Source organism: Ambystoma mexicanum, chromosome 4q (assembly GCF_040938575.1).
Source record: "Ambystoma mexicanum isolate Mex_15411 chromosome 4q, UKY_AmexF1_1, whole genome shotgun sequence".
Classification (NCBI taxonomy): domain Eukaryota; kingdom Metazoa; phylum Chordata; class Amphibia; order Caudata; family Ambystomatidae; genus Ambystoma; species Ambystoma mexicanum.
In genome coordinates this window covers 1,219,230,003-1,219,251,414 of record NC_090928.1, presented here as the reverse complement: position 1 = coordinate 1,219,251,414, position 21,412 = coordinate 1,219,230,003, and the positions used below count along the sequence as shown (strand labels likewise).

General features: G+C 44.3%; 1 protein-coding gene across 3 annotated transcripts in view; it reads left to right on the top strand.

The window, feature by feature from the left end:
- The window catches only part of VEGFA (vascular endothelial growth factor A), a 91,644-nt gene extending 79,545 nt beyond the window's left edge, over positions 1-12,099 (top strand). For all 3 annotated transcript variants that reach the window (XM_069608772.1, XM_069608771.1, XM_069608770.1), the window contains one exon: positions 3,636-12,099. In XM_069608772.1, the coding sequence (XP_069464873.1) occupies positions 3,636-3,657 (22 nt within the window). In that variant the 3' untranslated portion in view covers positions 3,658-12,099. The remainder of the gene's footprint in view (positions 1-3,635) is intronic.
- Positions 12,100-21,412: the final 9,313 nt, after the last annotated feature.

The window sequence follows — 21,412 nt, the reverse complement described above, 5'->3', positions numbered from 1 at the left end:
GAACTTTAAGTTCTTTGATGGCCTTAGAGAGGACTTTTCGAAGTTCACTGCGAACCCCAGTCGTTGCAGAAGCTGTAAGGTAGCCTGTACGCTGTCGTTGGTCGACGCCGAGGAGGATCCCCTCACAAGCCAGTCGTCGAGGTACGGGTATACATGATGCCCTTTCTTTCTCAGCCAGGCTGCCACGGGCGCCAAACATTTTGTGAACGTTCTTGGGGAGGATTTGAGACCAAACGGGAGCACTGCGAATTGGTAGTGTGTCTGACCTACCATGAACCTCAGAAACTTCCTGTGTTTTTGACACATAGGGATGTGGAAGTACGCGTCCTGTAGATCTAGAGATGCCAAAAAATCTCCCACTTGAACAGACCTGATCACTTCCCGCAGCGTGAGCATTTTGAATTTCTGGCTCTGTAAGGTCTCGTTGAGGTCGCGTAGGTCGAGAATGGGACGCCATTTTCCGTTCGGCTTTTTTACCACAAAACACCGCGAGTATACCCCTTGGCCTTTCTGCGATGCAGGGACTAACTCTATGGCACCTTTCTGTAACATAAGTGCTACTTCCTGCAGCAAATTGTCCAGATGTGGTTGGGGTAGGGGTATAGGTGGACACTTTGGAGGTTTGCATTTGAATAGTAGAGAATGTCCGTACCTCACTGTGTCCAACACCCACTGATCTGTTGTGATGTTTTCCCATTCTTTGACGCAGCTTGACACTCTTCCTCCCAGAACGGTGCGCTTTCCGTCATTGCTGGTCTTTCTGTTTGCTCGTCGACGACTAATAGGTCGGTCGTCTCTTGGATGACTGGAAGTTTCTGCGCCGGCTTGAGTTTTGAGAGGCGCGTCTATATCCTTGGGAAGGGTACGCCGATCTGCCGAAGGATCTATCCCTGGGTGTAGAAAATCTTGAGTTGCCAGATGCCCCTCTAAAGGGACGAAAGGATCGAAAGTGTTTACCACCCTGAAGAGCACCCAACGACCGTGCCGTATCCGAATCCTCCTTCATGCCCTTCAAGGCCTCGTCCACCTTTTCTCCGAAAAGAAGGTCACCTTCGAAGGGCATGTCCAATACCTTATACTGCACCTCGGGTCTGAAGTTGGTGCACTTAAGCCAAGCCTGGCGTCTTAGAACAACTCCGTTGCTTATCTGCTTAAAACCCGAATCTGCCAGGTCCACCGCTATGTTAATAGCATGATTCGACGCCTCTTCGCCCTCTCGTACCAGAGACATCGCCGTTCTTCTATGTTCCTCCGGAAGGTGGTCCAGTATAGGGGCCAGTCTGTGCCACATCTCCCTGTCGTACCTGGCCACAATAGCCAGAGAGTTGGCTGCTTTCACAGTTGCAGCACCCACGGAAAGAACCTTCTTACCAAACACGTCTTGGCGCCTTGCCTCATTATCCGGAGGGGTAGAGCACTTGTGTTGAGCCTTGGCTTTCCTCGTCGCCGCTGCCGACACCACTGAATCAGGTGTAGGTTGGGCCGAAAGACACTTCGGGGTAGAGTCTGGCACTTTAAATTTCTTTTCAATGCGGCCTTTGACGGCCGGTTCAGAAAACGGGTGACGCATGGTTTGAACACCCTCTTTCCAGACATGATCTAAAATGGGTATTGAGAATATTGAGCGTCTATTCTTACCCATATGATCGAATAGAAAGCAGTCCTTTTTCTCCTCCTGCTGGGCCAGGCCAAACTCCTTACATGCTTTTTCCATCATTGAATGGAAAGTGCCAATATCGTCTGGTGGCGATGGGTGAGTGGGGCTCTTTGGTGTTTCCAGTTCCACATCCGAAACCCAGGATGGATCCCTAGATGGAGACAGGGAGATATCCGATGCTGACCCACGGTCAGATAAAGAGTCCGAAAGCTCACCCTCCTCCTGGACTACTGGAGTCACCGGAACTCGATCGTTTTGGTTGGACGGTGTGACGGGCCGGGTTCGTCGACGGGGGGGGGTCGATGCCACAGGTGGAAGCCTTTCATCCAACGATTTTAGCAGCGAGTGTAAGGAGGACAGGACTTCCATGGACAGGGCCAATTGAGAGTTTGGAATATTGGTAAACACCTGAGAGCAGGTTGCTCCTGATGGCTACTTGGCTCGAAGCCCAAGGTCTTCCGGGCCCGCAATCCTGAAACCGTCGCCTTCCTTCGAGGAAATCGACACTGCTTGTTCCTGCAGTAACGTGTCCGGCAACCCCATATCAAAAACTTCTGGTCTCCAGGCCAGAACTTCGGTCGACGAGGACATCGTCGCCGTCGTCATCGGGTTGATGACGGGGGAAACCAACTGCGTCAGAGGCAGTGAGGACACTGACTGGTTCGTCGTCGTCGACGGTGGGCCTGCAGGTGGCTTAGGCGGTCCCGCCTTAACGGTGCTCTCCCTGCGTTTATCCGATTCTCTACTCGTGGCAGATCTATGAGGATCGCCCGAGGAGGATTTTGGCCTTTCCTTTCCTTGTTTTTTCGACGATGATGATGATGGTATCTTTTTTGAAGATTCTTTTGAAGAATCCTTGGAAGAGTGGCTTCGTGGAACATCCCTTTCCGCCGGTCGAGTCTTCTTCGCCGGTGGTTCCGACGAGGTTGAACGGCGCGGGGCTCCCGATGTTTTCGTCGAGGCCACGCTGCGCACGGAGCCCACCTCCGACTGAGGGTATGCTCCCGCCCCGTCATTTAACCACGACACCAGCCACCGATTCCGATCTTTCAGGGTTTTCTGAGAAAAACCCTTACATATTTCACACTGGTCTGCGGAATGGTGAGGGTGGAGGCAATAAATACAATCTAGATGGCCGTCCCCCTCGTAAACCTTTTTCAATCCGCATGTGGCGCACGGGCGAAACAGAGGTTTGCCCGACATCCTGGTAAGACCAAAAAAACCTAGAGGGTCGTTCGATCAACCCAGCGAGTAATTTCAACGATAGCCTAGAAAGTAGAGACTACGCGAGGAGATCCCACTATCTTTGGAGACGGTTGAAATCTGACGGGACCCGCGGGGGTGGGGCTTTTATACCATTACGTCCTATGGGGCGTGTGTGGACGTCCCCGGGGAGGACGTAGATGTGGATAGGACACACAAGTGTCGGAAGTTTTTTCCTATAGGAAACGACTATATATGTGTACCGAGGGTTCCCAGTCTGACGACGGGGAATATTCTAAGCATGTGAATCCATGAAAGATCCAATGCTGGAGAACTATCATAAGCAATACAAAGAATCGGGAAATGGAAACTATACAATGTGTAATGTATTTGACGTAAGCTGTGTCTCGGGAGGGAAGATGAGATAAATATGTGTCTCAAACAAGGAATCCTAGCTTTGGAGTCTACAAAGGTAGTGGTGGGGTTATGCAGACATGCTGAAGGAATTTAATAAACACTTATACTGGGTGGGGTTGCTTAAAGGCATGAATTAAATGTCCAGGTGGCCGTGTATACTTGCTCTATGTGTTGAATAGATTTACTTGATCTATCGCCAGGGGAATGGGGCAATCCATTTCCTTTAAAAGTGGGTTAAAGGATAAGTTGATCATTGCCAAAAATATATATTTGCCATGGTAAGAGTGTACAATTTCCTAACAAGCTCTAACATGTACTTTTCTTCTTCCCTTCCTTCTCCCCCAAAACCCCCATTTAGATGTGAAAAGCCAAGGCGGTGAGAAGAGGGAAGGCCTCTTTGCATGGACAGTAGAGGCAAGCTGAAATGAAGGATCGGTACAGAGCACAGCACTTTCAGAGGAAAGCATTCCCTGCGGAGGCACGTCATCCTCAAGTAGATCCACCCTTCTTCGGAAACAAAGAATTTTTATGCTGCTAAACACCAAGAGCCAGAAAGCCAGACCAGGGTCTGTTTTGGATTCCTAATGAATATATATATATACATAACAAATAAATAAATATATATATTTATGTGTCTATATATATGTATGTGCATATATATATATATATATATATATATTGTATGTACATATTATATATATATATATATATATATATATATATATATATATTTGATAGGCGTACACATATTTCAATTTTAACATTGCTAATGTTTAACATCATCACTGGATTATGCCTTTCACCTCTGGGTGCAATGTGGCTACACATAATGAAAGAAGGAAGCCAAAAGGGATCAGAGAGAGCAAGTCTGTCTCGGTACAGGAGGAGATGTCTGTGGCAAGGGGCCTACAGAACTTCTCTGCAGGACTCCCCACATATGCCATACTGCTGGAACAAGGCTCAAAAGGTCTGTTTGCTTTTGGGAAACAGGGCAAAAGGTTCAAGAAACTGTTGACTTAATGAGACATCCTGAGTATGGATGAGTAAGAATACATTCTCCAACCCCTGCCCCTGCCACGTTTTCATGCTTCATTTTGTGGCTTGTTTGCCTTTTGTACAAAGAAGGGCGTAAGTAAAGGGGATTCGTCTGGGACCTGTGGTGACTGTGTATTTCTTTAAAAAGTGAACTGAATGCACCAAAAGAATGGCCATCCTTCGTATCAGAAGAAGAAAGTGTTCTCCCCACCACTTTCCACTCCCACTTCCCTTCCTCCTGCCAAACCCTCCCGGAGAGAACGACGTGGCAGGCCTGGGGTTCCTGTTCAGATGATGAGTTGTGCAAGGATACACAGTACAGAGAAGCGGACATCATCCATTGTGAACTTTTCCAAAAAAGCAAATTCACCCTCTGTTCATAGTCCAATCTGCAACACAACGCAGTACCTTTTGAAAGCAAAACTGCAGCCAGGCAATGGACTATGACAATACTAGTCATCCACGGTGGGCAGAGCTGTCACTGGACAATCCCAGATACATATCAACTAGTTTGCTGTGCTGGCTTGCATATAAACTCAGCCGGACCCCAACAATTCAACGCTACCAACCTTCTCCAACTAGATTGGCTTTTGCATGTTAATGTAAAAACGTGTGCTACCATACCACTCACTAATAGAATCGCACAGGCAGAACAGAATTGGCAAGAACTGGAGTGTTATCAAGAGTAGACTCGTCAATGGGAATGACATTGCTGTTTGTTTTATAGGAGTGTTTGCTGTAGGGGGGAGCACAGTGCATGTTAAATATCTGCCGAGGGTTGCTTGAAGGGCATAAGAGGAGACACTTTGAGTGCATGTGGAAATGAAATATTTTACATAATTTTCCAACTTGCGGGAAACGTTTTTGATGACTTGCTGCAAGTGTTTCTTTACGACTTGGAATCATAGATGTCACAGCATCGCTTCATATCCAAGCACAGGCCACATATTCTAATGGAAGTGGCAATGGGGTGGCCACTGATAGTGGATTGTTCAGTTCATATGTCTTGTGCTACCCACTTAATGGGCCACATTTCCCCTCATCATAGTGATCCATCTTTGCCAGGCTGGTAGGACCCCATCATTGTGTACATAATAAAACCGGACCAATTGGTGACATAAAACCTTGCTTTCCAACCCAGTTTCATCATCCTGTCTTTTGAGAAGGATTACTGGCCAAATGTGCACCTGTGTGAGAGCCATTTATGTTACCTACAAATGAGTCATGATGGTAAATGTAAACGTTTAGCTAAGATTTTAAAATTGTATGGTGGGATCCATACTGAAGAGTCAGCTGATCCTATGCTTACCCATGTCTTGTTGTGCTTTACAAAATCGCCTGTGACACTGTACCGGTTAACTTTCTTCGAAGACTGTACATATTTCCTGCATTAGAAGTTGTGTACATCAATTAGTCAACTCTAAATGAACCCTCAGTGAATCCTGGTTGGCTATGATGCGATATGTTATATCTGTGATTTCATGAGGCTATTTCAGTGTGCCACTTCACTTCATCAACCTATATGTGATAGTCTTGCATTGTTGTGATGGCGTGTCAGGGCAACACGATAGGAGCATTGAGCTAAGAGTCATATGGATAGGTGAAAAGCAGGCACTGTGACCAAATTGGCTATATGGTTGGAGGCGAGAATGGACGGTGGCGTTCAGGTCAACAGTTGTTAAAGAGTGGCATAAATAATCTGATTATCAAAAATTGCATGAACGCGTATTCCATGGTAACCAAGCATTCCTTGTGAGCTCAACAAATGGTGACGTATGAACCCTATTGATTTCCATGCGAAATAATGTTTCACCTGATTAATGATTGCCAGCCTATTAGCTGTGAGTTGCTAGTTTTTATAAAACGCAAGCGGGCATAAGTACACATCTTTAAAAAAGACATGGTAGATAGGGTGGGTTCCTATATTGACTATCACAAGTAACGGCCAAAGATGGACTATGGGAAAGTGTAATTAAACAAGTTGCAGTAGAATATATCACCGCCTTGCAGGAGTCGGCATGAACAAAAGGCAGTTGTGTACTTGAGAGCTGTTATCATGCAGCATGTTGAAATAAGGGAAAAGGGCAAAAGGCCATAATCCTACCCCGAACACACACCATGGGAATGCAAACTCCAATTCAGTCATAGTACGTCCAAACAAATAGATGGAAGGTGTTCATGCTGCATTAATGTGCTGAGTTCAAGACATCTTGCACTTTCCCACCTCAACAAATTGCTGTACTTAGCAGTGCACCACAGAAAGTGGGTTCAAAGTGCAGACGTCCCGAGAAATTCACCTGAGCAAGCACTGAAATGCCATAGTTGCTGAGTATCCTGCTTTGTTGTGTTTTTTCTACATAAGCAGTGATACAAGTGACTTTGACTCTGACGTACAAATACATTGTAGAGAACATCTATACAATCCTGCTCTTTCTGCGTCAGTAATGCTATTTGTTGAAATTATGTGCACTGTTATACTTGGGTGGAATAATGGGCATACACCTCTTGTGATTTTTCCATAACGTTATGAACATGTGAAGAAGGGATCCATAAACTATTTAGTGGCACTGCATTAAATGGAGGGCTTGTAGTAAGTATCTCTTGGCCGTCGTTTAGAAGAGAAGATGACATTTACTTCCATCTTCCTTTTCAACTTTCCCTGAGGCAGCAATATGGATCAATTTGGAAACTTCAAAAATAACCTCATGGTCCAACCATGGATAAACGTAACAGTTTCTTGTGTTTGTAATTTTAAATATAGACATGTGTAGTTGGACACAGATCAGCTTATGAAGCAGTTGTATTTATGCATAAACACATACGTAACATGCTCAGTTACTGCAAGGTAACCAGTGGATTTATTTTCTTAACAGCTGCTGCCTAATTCCGAGCACATTTGCACGCCACCCAAGGAGGCACTACATAGTCTGTTTTGTGACTAAAATTGATATCTCGAACTTCGCACAACAAATAATAATCAGGGTTATAGTGTATTGCCTTTTATTCTGTTTCGACGACTTTTTCCCCATCTACAAATAGAACATGTTTACCAGCAGGATCCCACGCCATGTCTTGCTTTCTTTAAAACGTTAAAACCATGCTCTGAAAATGATCTTGGGCCCTTCAGTAGGAAGGCAGATTAAAACAAAACCTTTTTTATATCCCCCACCTACCTCTACATCCCTATTGCTGCCAGCTGCCACTTTATGTACTACCTGAACCCATCCGCACACAATCCATTGATATCAACAAGATGGAAATTGAAGTAACGAGCCAGATACATTTTGTTCTTAAAGGCAAAAGGATTTCTTTTGTTGCCACCTTTTAGAGTAAAATGGCTGGTGCAAGGCCATGTGCAAGCAACTTTGACTTCATACTACAACCGACTTGAACCTCGAACTCTTGTACGCACACCTCTGCACTACTGTCCCCGATTACTACTGTGCCACGATGCCTGTCTTTTCTTCCCTGAAAAACCTACCATCTAATCCAATAAATAACAAAATACATATAAAATTGCAGACTAAGCGGAAACCGCAGAACATTGTATGTTCAACTTTCCGTACGGACCACTGGAAGGGAATGTTTCATAGGCTAATCCCCCTTCCACCACAATACCAGCCAATAAAAGGCATTTAGAATCTGATATTTAGCTGGGCTAGATGTCGCTTTTCTTTCAGACTTTCCAAAATGAGTTGCTAATTTTCACTTTCAACAAAAACCATGAAACTAATAACCACTTGGATTTTCAAATCCCCTTCACAGCATCATGTTACTCCTATAGGTATGTATTATTTATTCTCTATTGGCAAATGCAAACAGAGATATGGAACAGACTTTGTCTGGTACCATTTTTTACTGATTTCGTATTGGTCAATGGTAAAGTGGTAAGCAGACACCAAGGGAACGATTGTTTGTTAAGTAGAGCAAATTAAACTTCCAGAGCACCTTTGAGTATCTGTGCCACTGCTGCATTATATTCAGCTTCACTGCATTTGCCTGCCCCTGTTCTGCGATCCTGCATTCTACAACACAAATTCGTAGTCTCTTAGGTACATTACAAAAGGTTATTTAAAATATGTGTATGCACCACTGGGCAGTGTAAAATATCAATCACACTGCACAACAGCGATGAGCGAAAAACAACTCACTCAGAGGACAGGCGGTTCTGCTATGAAAATGGTATTTTGCAGTATTCAAAGTGCATGTAACATTTTTGCCATGATGGCCCTTAGTCCGTGGAATTTGAGTCTGATTAGCACCATAGCATGTCCAAATTACCATAAATAATTGGACTAAAATCATTCCTGCCAGTCTGAGAAATGTATGCAAGGATTCATGTTTATTTGTAAAATGTGTTTGCGTGCGCACAAGTGTATATGGATGGAGAGAAATTTGTTGAGAGGAAAAACCTTTTCAAGAAAGTGATCGGAGTATGACTTTTAAGTAAGCCTTTTGGTATTAGAACTGTTAATTTAATTAAACAGTAAGGTTTTTCAGTATTTGTTGGTAATATTTAATTCTTAAAGTTATTTATGAACAATTACAGTAGTGCCAAAATGTTCCCACTTGTCCTGTTGCGTTTTTGTGTTTTTTGTTGCTCTGCCGGTTTATTGCTTAAATTATGGGCGTTCAGTGCCATGTTCTGGCCCCTAAACATATCTGTTACTTTGCTAGACACTCGTTTCGAGTATCTCACAACCCCCCGGTTACCCTGCCAACCCACATCCCTATTGAGAAAACAGTTGAGTAAAAAACACACACACACCTAGACAAACACCGGGCATCAATTATGTCTTTAACTATATACATAACTATATGCATAATATTATTGCAACTCTATTAAAGAATAATCCATGTTGCAGCCTGTCTTCACCGACACATCCACAATGACCAGGTACTTCCAGAGCCTCAAAAAATGAAGAGATTTACTGGTGTGTGAGATTAAGCAAATGTAAAATGTATGCTTTCATGTTGAAATACCTGCATACAACATGTGCAAATGGTTCATAACCAACTGATGAACCCCTCTGAACTGCAGTTTGGTAGGCAAGGTTAAGAGCTACCGACATGTGTTAGTTGGGAGGAGTGCTAGGAGCGGGTTATAATAGGCCATACTTTTCTACGCTCTGAACAGAGATGTTTTTCAACACAGTAGCCCACTTGGGTGCCTATGTGTGTTCCGATAGCATGGTGTGTCATACCTAGTCCTTCACGAAGATGACCCAGAACAGACCAGTTAAAACTCTAGCATTTTTCTTGATGTTACTGGGGTTACCTGCTCTATGTTCTCTATGTTCTTGTAACATCATGTTGCTCTCTTGTGGGACAGAGGTAATGCTTGTGTGTAGTGTCAGTACAGTTTTCTGCATAGACATGCGTGTTTGATGCAGTGCCCCCCTCACTGAAGAAAGATGATGATCTTTCGCCCCTTTAAGGCTTATTTGCCTCCCCCTGTCTCCCTACTGCCTGGTCCTCTCTTCTGCAACCGTTCCGTCCCCGTATAACATTCAGTGCAGGAAGGGACACCCCAGCCACTGTCTTGCTGAAAAAAACTAAGTCCTAAACAAAGTTTCATGAAAGGTGTAAAAATTAAATATACCGTTCCCGGATGGAACGCATATCATCCCTCTTCCTATTTCACCTAGGAGTCTGCGAAATGCCAGCCTGCCTGCCTGCTCCAGGTGGGCCACACTGGGCAGAATAGAGAGTGAGAATCGGGGTTTACCACCCCGACTCCCATCTGGAATACATATATTTATTGGATAGTCATCACATCACAAGTAGTCTGGAATAAAGGTCAGCTTGTCAAGCGGGAATTGCAGTAATATTATATGTGGGGCATATATATACACACACTCCAAACATGTGAAGGAGTGAGTACGCTGTGACACATTGCAGATCCTCCTGCAGTGAGTATCTTAGAATATATCTGGTATTATATGATGTCTTATTCTAGACTACTCATTACGTGCTGCATTAACCTGCCAACCTTCTGTTCGACAGTTTCAATATACTCATTCAAAAAACAGTGTTATCAGGCTATTTCCAAACGGCAAGCAGAAGATGCAGTATTATTCAAATGAACTTTAATTTGTGAGTGGGAGGTGGATAATGGTGTAGGTCATTGGATAGATTTTCAATCATGGGTGGCGAGGCAAGACATCCAAAGAGATTTGGAATGGGAAGTCAGGAAACAATGTACTGTCAGCAACTTATATACCAACATCATGCCTATTACTTGGATATAATCTTTGGGCTTAGAAAGATGCCTAGGTGACACAGCAGTCCTGCGATGCTACTTCTGAGTACCCCCTATACATGTATAAATTGGCCAATGCACCTTTCACTGTAAGACAGAAGGATGTGTGTAAATATATATTGATATTATTACATACATGTCTGTGAGAGCGCATTTTTAACTAGTCTATATTTTTGAGAATGCGCTGTGCTCACTCATCAAACCATTCATTCAACTAAACTAATCCTGTTAATATGGTTAATGTTCTTTACCTTCTATGTTGTATTATCTGTTACATGGGGACGCCACATGAATGATGTGTTCACAGGATATATAAGTGGTAACTGTTTGTATATGGCCAATAATGTTGAGGGGCTCTGGCGACATTCTAAACTAAGACACCGACGGCCGAGTAAGTTGTGTATTTCACCACGCCCTCAAAATGGCATAATAGGGCCATAATACAACGTTTCCCATTATATATCTTTCATTACACAATGCAATATTTTTTTGTTTTTGTGTCCCACGTTACTCAATGATTGCATCTGTAATTTATGTCAATACGTGCATCTCTAGCACCTCAAGTTGATTCCATCCCAGGGAATCACCTGCCTTAATGCCATTTCTAACCCAAAGTGACCACCCCTTTATCATGTAACCTTTATGTTTATATACATATACATTTACAGAAACGTATATATATGTGCTCACATTCTCGTTGTATTTGTATTAAAGCTGCCTGAAGTTGGAGTTGGTGTCATGTGTGCACTACGGGGGGGGGGGGGGCTGCACATCCTCTTAAATGAGCTACATACTAGTGCTATGTCTTAGTGGTCCACAGGGTGATGCCATCCTTTCTCGCCTCCAACCACATTACAATAGTTTAGCTGCAATGTTATATCTGTGTGGCCATAGTTGTTGTGCCTACAATGGTAGCGAAACTCGGATCTCCTGTGCATGCACATGTTTCTGATGGGTGGTAGCATCAGCTGTGGGTTGTTGTAGTGTTGGAGAAGAAAATAAATAGTCTGGCCCAAGCCTGGTCTTTACTAACGGAAAGTGTTGAAGGACTGTGAATTGCGACGGTCCTTGGATCATCTCATTCTTAGTACTAGAAGATCCACATTTCTCTGCTTAAAAGTTGGAGGAAAAAGGTAGCAGAATTAAGCCCATTCTCCAGCAACTGGGCACTGTGCTGGTTCTCCAAAGTATTGCTAAGGCCCATTACTTCTGTTCATTGCATCCCCCACCCTGGTATTTTTTGTAGTTTGCCTCCGTGGGCCTTTCATTGTATTTATACTTGTATATAAATTATGTATATTGGATGAAATAAACACTACAATTTTTTTATATTTAAAAACCAATACGCATACTGAATCTTTTTGTATCTTAATATTTGTTCTTTGTTTATTTATTGGTGCTACTGTCTGTAATTACTGTGGATACAAATATTAACAAGAAAATGTGCCATGATGGGGTTGTATTGTTTTAGTAGAACATATTTATTTTTAAATAAAACAAGATACAAATATATCATTAAAAAACATGTTTTGTATTAAAGACTTTTACTTCCGATCTTTTTTTTAATTGTTATTTTGTTGTGCATTTCAACAATAAACAGCATAAGACAAGTGCTATGAGAATGAAGATGGCCTCAAGGGAGGCCTGTGTGGTTTCTCGGACGGATCTTGAAGATGATCTTTGACAAAAAGGGTTGGCAATCACAGATTCTAACGAAATTATAAGATGGCCTTTTGAGACCCACTGGAAATGTATGCAACTCTTTCAGTTACTTAAACTGGTGCTACATCAGCGTTGGGGACTTTATTTCTCACTTAAACATTTACAAAATAGTGTTTTTTTAAATTTATTTTTTATCTGTGTTAACACCAGAAAAGCATAGCCTTAAGCCCCAGCCTTAGAACAATTACACTCTTCCCCCGTTTTATGTCATCAGTAAAAGAACCTGCCCATCTCCAGTCCTTTTGTTTTTTAATATTTGTAAACGGTAACAGGTTGAGGCTGAGATTTACAGTGCTGTTCAAAAAACATACTTCAGAAAACATGTACATTTCATTTTCCAAACCAATGTCTCCGTTGTTGTTCAATATTTAAATTCACCCTCTTTTGTTTACTCACGTAAAATGTTTTTAATTCCTTTGCTGACGTTACACTTTTTTATAGTCTCAGGACACAGAAGATTTTTGTGCCCTTAAATTTTGTTTAGACATGCTTGAAAGTGAGATGTTGCTTAGTGGCCTTCAATTAAATCCAAATGAAACAGCTTTTTATTGCAGGACATATTCCTAAGAATCATGCCCTGGTCATTATTGCTCCTTCTTTGCTTGGTCTTCCTAGCAGCGCAGGCGGGAACTCTCCACCGATTCCAGAATATTTGGGCCCCAGTACTTGAATAGGACCAGCGCTTCCCCGCCCTGACCTACAAACCCACCAGGGCTCGATGGATCCTGAAAGACCAAGTGATCCCTGAGGGAGACACATAGACTTTGAGGCGCAAAATAGGCGATCTAGGAGGGAGGAATCTGCCTCCGAGGACAGAGGGGAAGGTGCGACGGGGCAGGGGGGGAGGAGGTCAGGAGGAAAAAAGGACTGGGGATCAACATGCCTGAATGATTGTTGCTGACAATGTTTTGTAATTATCAACCTGCCTTGATTTAAAATAAACAAGTTAAAAAAAGGGTGTTATTTGGAAAGCAAACTTACATAGGTGTGCTCAAACTGGGGAAGTAGTCCATAAGCTCTGGTTTTGCTTTGTCTGACCGCCTTTTCTATCCAAAGAGTACCATGCCATCCTGTGTGCGTTCCTAAATAATTCTAAATTTCACTACACTAATGCCCTTTATTGCTGGCTTCCCTAATTGCCAGCTCAGCCATCTTCAAAGGGACTAGAATGCTGCGTGCACCTGGTCCTCCGCCTGTCCAAATAGGATTATATTGCTTTGCAAACACAATCTTTGCAATGGCTTCCAGTTCAGTGTAAGACAAGATCCCCTTGGTTTTAAGGTGCTTGCAGGGCCTCCTAAGTATTTGGATAAAAAGATTATCTCTCATAGACCTTATCCTTCACTTGGATCTGAGCACCTCCATTTACTGGATATCACAAGAACCAGATTTAAAAATATGGGTTATCAAAGATTTGCATTAATTGGCCAGGTTATGTGGAATAAGTTACCCTTGATTATTCGTAAGGTCGATACACTTTTACCTCTTAGCCGAGACATACAATCTTGGTTGTGCTTAGGGTCGCAACCCTCCTTTCCATTTCCTGGATTCTGAGGACTTCATGCTTAGATGCAGTTTAGTCTGCCCAGTGTATGCCTCATAAAAGTCTAAATCAAATGAATTAAATATATCTCAAGTAGATTTTTTTTTGTAATTGTGATTGATTATTTATGACACGCTTAATACCCAGAGGTTTATAAGTGCGGACCAGGGGATCGTAACTGTATTGCTCTGCGTCGTCTTGCTTCCAAAGTTAGCACATTGCCCCTGAGCTATCCTCCCGAGACTTACTGCAATGAACTACAAATCAATTCAAGATAGGCAACGACCAAGAGGATTAATTTGGGAACCGGGTAAGTGTACTTAATGGGTCACATGAAAAATATAATGCAATAAAAAATCTGATCCAGCGAGAAGAACAAGTTACTTACCAACTGTAACGTTCTTTCGACTGGATGTTCCTCCCACGTATTCCTCATCTTGTGATAATTCGTTATCTCCAGCTTCGCTGCTTCGGAATTCTTTTTTTCTCGGCAGAGGACGCTGTGCTCGAGGTCGTGGCGTTGATTGTCCCTCGACGGACTCCGTACTCTGTCGACATCACCAATGGTATAAATAGCTCGAGCCGCGCCCGTTGCTTCAGTTCTGTTTTTTCGATGAAACATATAGGAGGAACACCCAGGCGTGCCCCATGACCGATACATTCTTCGTGAGAGGAAAGTGTAAGAAAATGTAAACTGTACTGTGGGGTAGGATGGGAGGGTCGATGAGGAATACGTGGGAGGAACATCCAGTCGAAAGAACGTTACAGTAGGTAAGTAACTTGTTCTTCAAATGGATTGTGTCCTCCCGCCTATTCCTCATCTTGTGATAGGCTCCCATAGCAGTAGCAATTTTGGAGGCGGGAGTACTAATTTCAGAACTGCCTTGGCAAATAAACCCTCATTAGAGGAGGCAGTATCCAAACAATAATGTTTAACAAAAGTATGCATTGTTTTCCAGTTTGCAGCTGCACAAATATCTGCTGCCGTGACTCCCCTCTTTAGAGCAGCAGAAGTAGCCATTCCCCTTGTAGAATGGGCACGAAGCCCATCTGGTGGTTCTTTTCCCGCTAATCTGTAGCATTCAACTATGGCTAATATGATCCAGCGGGAAATGGTCTGTTTTGTTACAGATAAGCCTAATTTATGACCAGTATAACCCACAAATAGTTGGTCATCTTGTCTCAATTTAGCCATCCTTGACATGTAAAAACTAAGAGCCCTCTTGGGATCTAGTCTGCGTAATCCCTCCTCTTCCTTGCCCAGATGAGGAGGAGGATAAAAAGTTGGTAGTATTATTTTTTGTGACAAATGGAAGTCCGAGACTACTTTTGGTAAGAACGAAGGTTTAACTTTAAGGACTACCTTATCCTTATAAAAAATAGTATATGGTGGTTTGCATGAGAGCCTGAAGTTCACTAACCCTGCGGGCTGATGATAGGCAACAAGAAGGACAGTTTTTTAGAGGTAAAAGCCTCAATGGACATGAATGCAGAGGCTCAAAAGGTATGCAAGTCAAGAATTTTAGTACTAAATTTAAATCCTAAGTTGGTACATGAAAAGGTACTGGAGGGTATACATTAGTAAGCCCTTTTAAGAATTGAATGATTAACGGTATTTTGAAATATGAAACCTCTTCCGAGGAGCGCTTGAAAATGGACAGCGCAGCAAGGTATCCTTTGATTGTTCCTATCTGGAACCCCAGATTAGCTAGATGTAATAGAAAAGAAAGCACCATTGGGGTGCCACACTGAAAAGGGTCCACATCCTTGTCTTTGCACCAGTTACTAAACCTGTTCCAGCGACATCGGTACAAAGATTTTGTTGCTGGTCTTTTAGCCGAAAGCAAGATTTCCATTACGTCATCCGGAAGATCCCAATCCTTGTATCTCAACCTCTCAGAAACCATGCGTGAAGGTTGAGTGTCTTGACCTCTGGATGAAGAACCCGACCTTCCTCTTGCGAGAGAAGATCCTCTCTTTGCGGATAACATATTGGAGGGCAGATGAACATGTCCAGAAGGTCCAGGTACCACATCCTCCTGGCCCAATCCGGGGCAATTAGGATCATGGTTTTCCTGAACTTTCTGAACCTCCTGATTACTTGAGGAATCACGGGGACTGGGGGAAACGCGTACAGCAGTGGAAATCCCACTCCACTACGAATGCGTCTGCCAGAGCTCCTCTTTGAGGAAATTCCCTTGAGCAGTACTGATCGCACTTCCGGTTGATCGCGGTGGCAAACAGATCTACTTGAGGTGTTCCCCAAAGGGCGAAGATCTCCAGAAGGACTTCCTGAGCTATCTCCCACTCGTGAGAGACCGTGCTCTGCCTGCTCAGAGCGTCTGCCGCTGTGTTCTTCTCTCCGGCTAGGTGAATGGCCGATAGAGAGATTCCTTCTCGTATTGCCCAGAACCATAGCTGCATTGCCACTCTGCACAGTGGTAGTGACCCTACTCCTCCTCTTTTGTTGAGGTAGTACATGGCCACCGTGTTGTCCATCATTATCAGGACATTCTTTCCCTGTACAGAGGGCAGAAAGGCCTTCATAGCTAGTCTGATTGCCCTCAGCTCCAAAAGGTTGATGTGTAGTTTGGACTCTGATGGAGACCAACGACCGCTGATTGTCAGATCGTTGGTGTGTGCTCCCCACCCCGTGAGTGAGACGTCCGTCACTACTGTTATCTCCGGCCATGGTTGCCAAAAAGACTCTCCCTTGAGAATGTTGTTGTTGCAAGCCCACCATAGAAGATCCTGAGCAACTGCGCTCGGGACTTGCAGAAGATCCGACATATTCCCTGAGAACTGGGACCACTGAGTTCTGAGTGCCCATTGAAGGGATCTCATTCTCAACCTGGCCTCTGGTACTAGGAAAATGCAGGATGCCATGAGGCCAAGCAACCTGAGAAAATCGAAGGCCGGTAGACGTTGGGCATTCTGGAATTTTGTTACCATCTGCTGGATGTGGAGAGCTCTCACCTCGGGAGGCGAGGCTTTTCCTGAGGAAGTGTCCAAGACTGCTCCGATAAACTGGAGCTTCTGGGATGGTATCATGTGGGACTTCTTGAAATTGAGGGAGAAGCCCAATTTGTGGAGGAAGTGGCAGGTGATTGAAAGATGTTCCTGAGCTTGTTCTGGAGAACTTGCTCTGATCAACCAATCGTCCAGGTAGGGGTAGATGTGAATGCCCCCTTTCCTGAGACTTGCTGCCACAACCGCCAACAGTTTGGTGAAAACCCTTGGGCGGAGGTCAACCCGAGTGGCAGAACTCGAAATTGATACTGAGAATTGCCAATCGCGAACCTCAGGTACTTTCTGTGCTTTGGATGAATTGGCACATGAAAGTAAGCATCCTGAAGGTCCAATGATACCAACCAATCTTGGAGTTGCAGAGCCTGAAGGATCTGAAAAAGAGTCACCATCTTGAACTTGTCCTTCCTGAGGAACTTGTTCACGTTTCTCAAGTCCAGAATGGGTCTCAGTCCTCCGTCCTTTTTTGGGATGAGAAAATATGGGGAGTACCAACCCCTGTTCCTCTCCGCTACAGGTACCAGTTCTATGGCACCTTTCTCTAGCAGAGTTAAAATGTCCTGCAACAGGAGCGGATCCAGAATTTTGGCGGAGTTGGCTCCCGGTGGATGATTCTGAGGCCTTTTTTGGAAGGGGAGGCAGTAACCTTGGGCTACTGTTTCCAGTGCCCAAGCATCTGAGGTAATGCCCCACCATTCCTTCAGATGCTGAGAGATCCTGCCTCCCACTGGTGTTTTGTGCAACAAGGTCTCAGAGGGATTTGGAGGCGGCTGCAGGAGTGGCTGAGGGTACAGATGCCGCTCCTGAAGCTGATTTTGCACCTCTTCCTCGTGTTCCACGAGGGAAGTTTCTTTTGCCCCTTTGAGAAGCCTGTCCTCTTCCTCTACCAAAAGAGGAGTAGTATCGAAAAGAACAACCCCTCCAGGAAGATGAGCCGGAATAGGGTTTTAGAGGCTGGCGCAAAGAGGCGCTAAGTGATTTAGCTGCCGCTTTCGAGGTCTGAAGTTTTTCTAGGCTTTCATCAGCCTTTCTGCCAAAGAGCCTCGAGCCATCAAAGGGCATGTTGAGGAGTCTAGCTTGCACGTCTGATGCAAACCCCGACTTCCTCAACCACGCAAATCTGCGTAGCACAACGCTTGCAGCCATGGATCTGCTGATACTATCAGAAGTATCCAGTCCAGACTGGAGACATTCCCCCATTGCCTCCTTCCCGTCTTTAACTATATGCAGGAAGCCTTCCCTTTCCTCGCCTTCCGGAATATGATCAGCCGTCACCGAAATACAGTCCCACCGGGTATGGGTAAACCTGGCTAGGGTACAGGTGACATTTGCCGACTTAAGTGCCATACTGCCTGACGTGAAAACTTTACGTGCCCAGGCATCAACTTTTTTATCCTCTCTATCTGGAGGGATAGTTGGATAAGCAGTTTGTTTTGAAGTGGATGCTGCCTGAATTACTAAACTCTCTGGAGTCGGATGTTTATTCAAATATTCAGGATCTGTTCCAGCTGGTCTATATTTTTTGGGAAAAGTGCTATCTGCCGCAGCAATACTCTCTGTTTTCTCCCAGTTTTTCTCCACAGTCCTTTGAAGGGCCTTGTGAAAAGGGAGAACAGGATATTTCTGAGGTCCCTTGACGATTATATCTGTCATGTCATCTTGTTCAAAAATGGGTGAAGTATTACCCCAACCCATATACTCAATTACCCTGGTCATAAGACCCCTGTACCCAGCATCTGCATGCTCTGCAGGATCAGGTCTAGCGAACTCTAATTCTTGGGATGTGTCAATTCCACTGGCAGAAAGTAGAGTATCACTCAGGTCTCTCATTCTAGATTCCTGATCAGGAAGTTCCTCAGGAACTTGTCTTGTACCATAAGAAACTCCAAGAGGAGTAACTTCGTCCTCTTCTGAAGCACATTCTTCATAAATTGCTGACATAGACTTGAAAAAGTCTGATCTGGGCAATCGAGTGAATCTCCTTTCTTCCTCTACTATCCGCGTCGAAGGAATTGGTAAATCCTCCGAAATTGTTGAAGGGGTCTTCGAAGACTTCGAAGACTTCGAAGATGACTTCGATACTGGTGTCGAGGATGTTTTTGGTTTTGGAGTCAAAATTATCGACGCTGAGGACGTCGACGAAGTCGTCGAAGTCTTCGATGGATTGTGTTTTTTGCATGGCACTGGAGAAGTGCTCGACTCTCGAAGAGTCTTCGACAGATTTACATTGACTCGAGTTCTTTTAGATTCCTCGACGCTACCGGTCTTTGCCATGGTAGTCTTGGACTTCCCTTTGTCGTCCAATGGAGCGACTTTAGGGATATGGCTTTTTTGAGGGTCTTTCGAGGGGATCGGGGCATGTTCTCAAAAACCTCCATCATCTTTTTGTGTAATTCTTCCCACTTACTGGGAGAATCCGATTTATTCGGACATCGAATTTCTTCGGTCAACTCTGAAGAAGAAGATGATGATGAGGGACATCTATGTCTCCTCTTCATTTTTTTAGATGATGACGAAGAGTGTCTCGATCTAGTTCTAGATCGAGATCTCTTTGAGTGCCTATGGTGATCCGATTCCTTCAAATCAGTCGCTTTCTTATGTCTTTTTGACATAGCCTTCTTAGAGACTTCCCTCCCAACCGACAGTTTACCTCTCCTCTCACGAAGAGTTTTCTCGGTCATTGATTGACAGGACCCGCAGTCGTCGGTTCGGTGACTGGAACCGAGACACCAGAGACAAATCCGGTAGGGATCGGTGATCGACATTTTAGATCCACAATCTACACACTTCTTGAACCCTGTCTTGGGTGTCGAAGGAGTTGAAGATGATGACATTTTCTTCACAGAAAATAGAAGCGTGCCGTTCTCGATAGCGAAGCGATCGGAAAAACGGAACTGAAACAACGGGCACGGCTCGAGCTATTTATACAATTGGTGACGTCGACAGAGTACGGAGTCCGTCGAGGGACATTCGACGCCACGACCCCGAGCACAGCGCCCTCTGCCGAGAATTTGTTTTCCGAAGCAGCTAAACTGGAGATAACGAATTATCACAAGATGAGGAATACGTGGGAGGACACAATCCATTAGAAGAACAAGTTACTTCTTACCTTGTAACGTTCTTTCGACGGGATGTTCCTCCGACGTATTCCTCATCTTAGATATCTCCTTCCAGCTCTGCTGGCCTCGGAAATTTTTTTCTCTCTAGAGGGCGCTGCGCATCGACGTCCTTCGAGTCGATGTCCCTCGACAGCCGCCGTATCGACGCCGACGTCATCCTGGCTATAAAGGCCGCGCGCAGTGCCCGTTGCTCAGTTCCGTTTTGTAGCCCACAATAATGCTTTCTGGACTAAACTAATCACCCTGAAGGAGCGTAAGCTGCAACAACAAGGGAAGTAGAACTGCGGGGATGGATGGGAGGGTCAATGAGGAATACGTCGGAGTAACATCCCGTCGAAAGAACGTTACAAGGTAAGAAGTAACTTGTTCTTCGAAGGGATTGTGTCCTCCGACGTATTCCTCATCTTAGATATGCTCCCATAGCAGTATTCTATTATTGGAGGAGGGAGTACTGACTTCATGCTGTCTTCTATTGATGAATAGAATGCAGTACAGCCCTTCCAAACCTAGTCTCTTGACTGGAGGAGGAATCCAAATTGTAAAATCGTGTAAAGGTATGGACAGACGACCATGTAGCGGCCGCACAGATGTCCTTAACCGGCACACCTCTTTTGAGGGCCGATGAAGCTGCAATACCTCTGGTCGAATGAGCCCTAAGGTTTTGAGGGGGCTCTTTTCCTGCCAATTTATAACATTCCAGAATGGCTAGGATGATCCATCTGGAAATGGTCTGCTTAATTATTGGTAACCCCAGCTTGTGACCTTTGTAACCTACAAACAGCTGGTCTGCCTGTCTTACCCTGGCTAGTCTACTGATGTAAAAACTTAAAGCCCTTCTAGGGTCTAGCCTGTGTAACCTCTCTTCCTCTTTCCCCGGGTGAGGAGGAGAATAGAAAGATGGTAGGGTAATCTTCTGAGTGATATGGAATTCAGAAACCACCTTTGGGAGGAAATTAGGCTTCACTTGCAGGACAACTTTGTCTTTGTGAAAGATAGTGTGAGGGGGTTTACAAGAAAGAGCTTGTAATTCGCTCACCCTTCTAGCAGATGTAAGTGCTATTAATAAAACAGTTTTAAGGGTAAGGAATCTTAACGAACAAGAATGGAGTGGTTCGAAAGGTGTGCCCATCAGGAAAGTTAGGACTAAGTTTAAATCCCATAGGGGAACTTGGAATGGTCTTGGGGGATAAACATTGGTTAACCCCTTAAGAAGGGAGTAGTTTCTTACCTGTAACTCCATTTCTCCAGCATTGGTTTCTTAGATTGTAAAGCAGTAACATCAAGAAGGAGGTGAGAGTGCAATGTAACTTACATTCGTAGAGACACCCCCAAACACTACCGTTTACACCATGTATGTAAGCAACAACTTATTATACTGATACGAAACGGATTTCCGCCATACAGTGCTATGTCATATGACTCAGTAT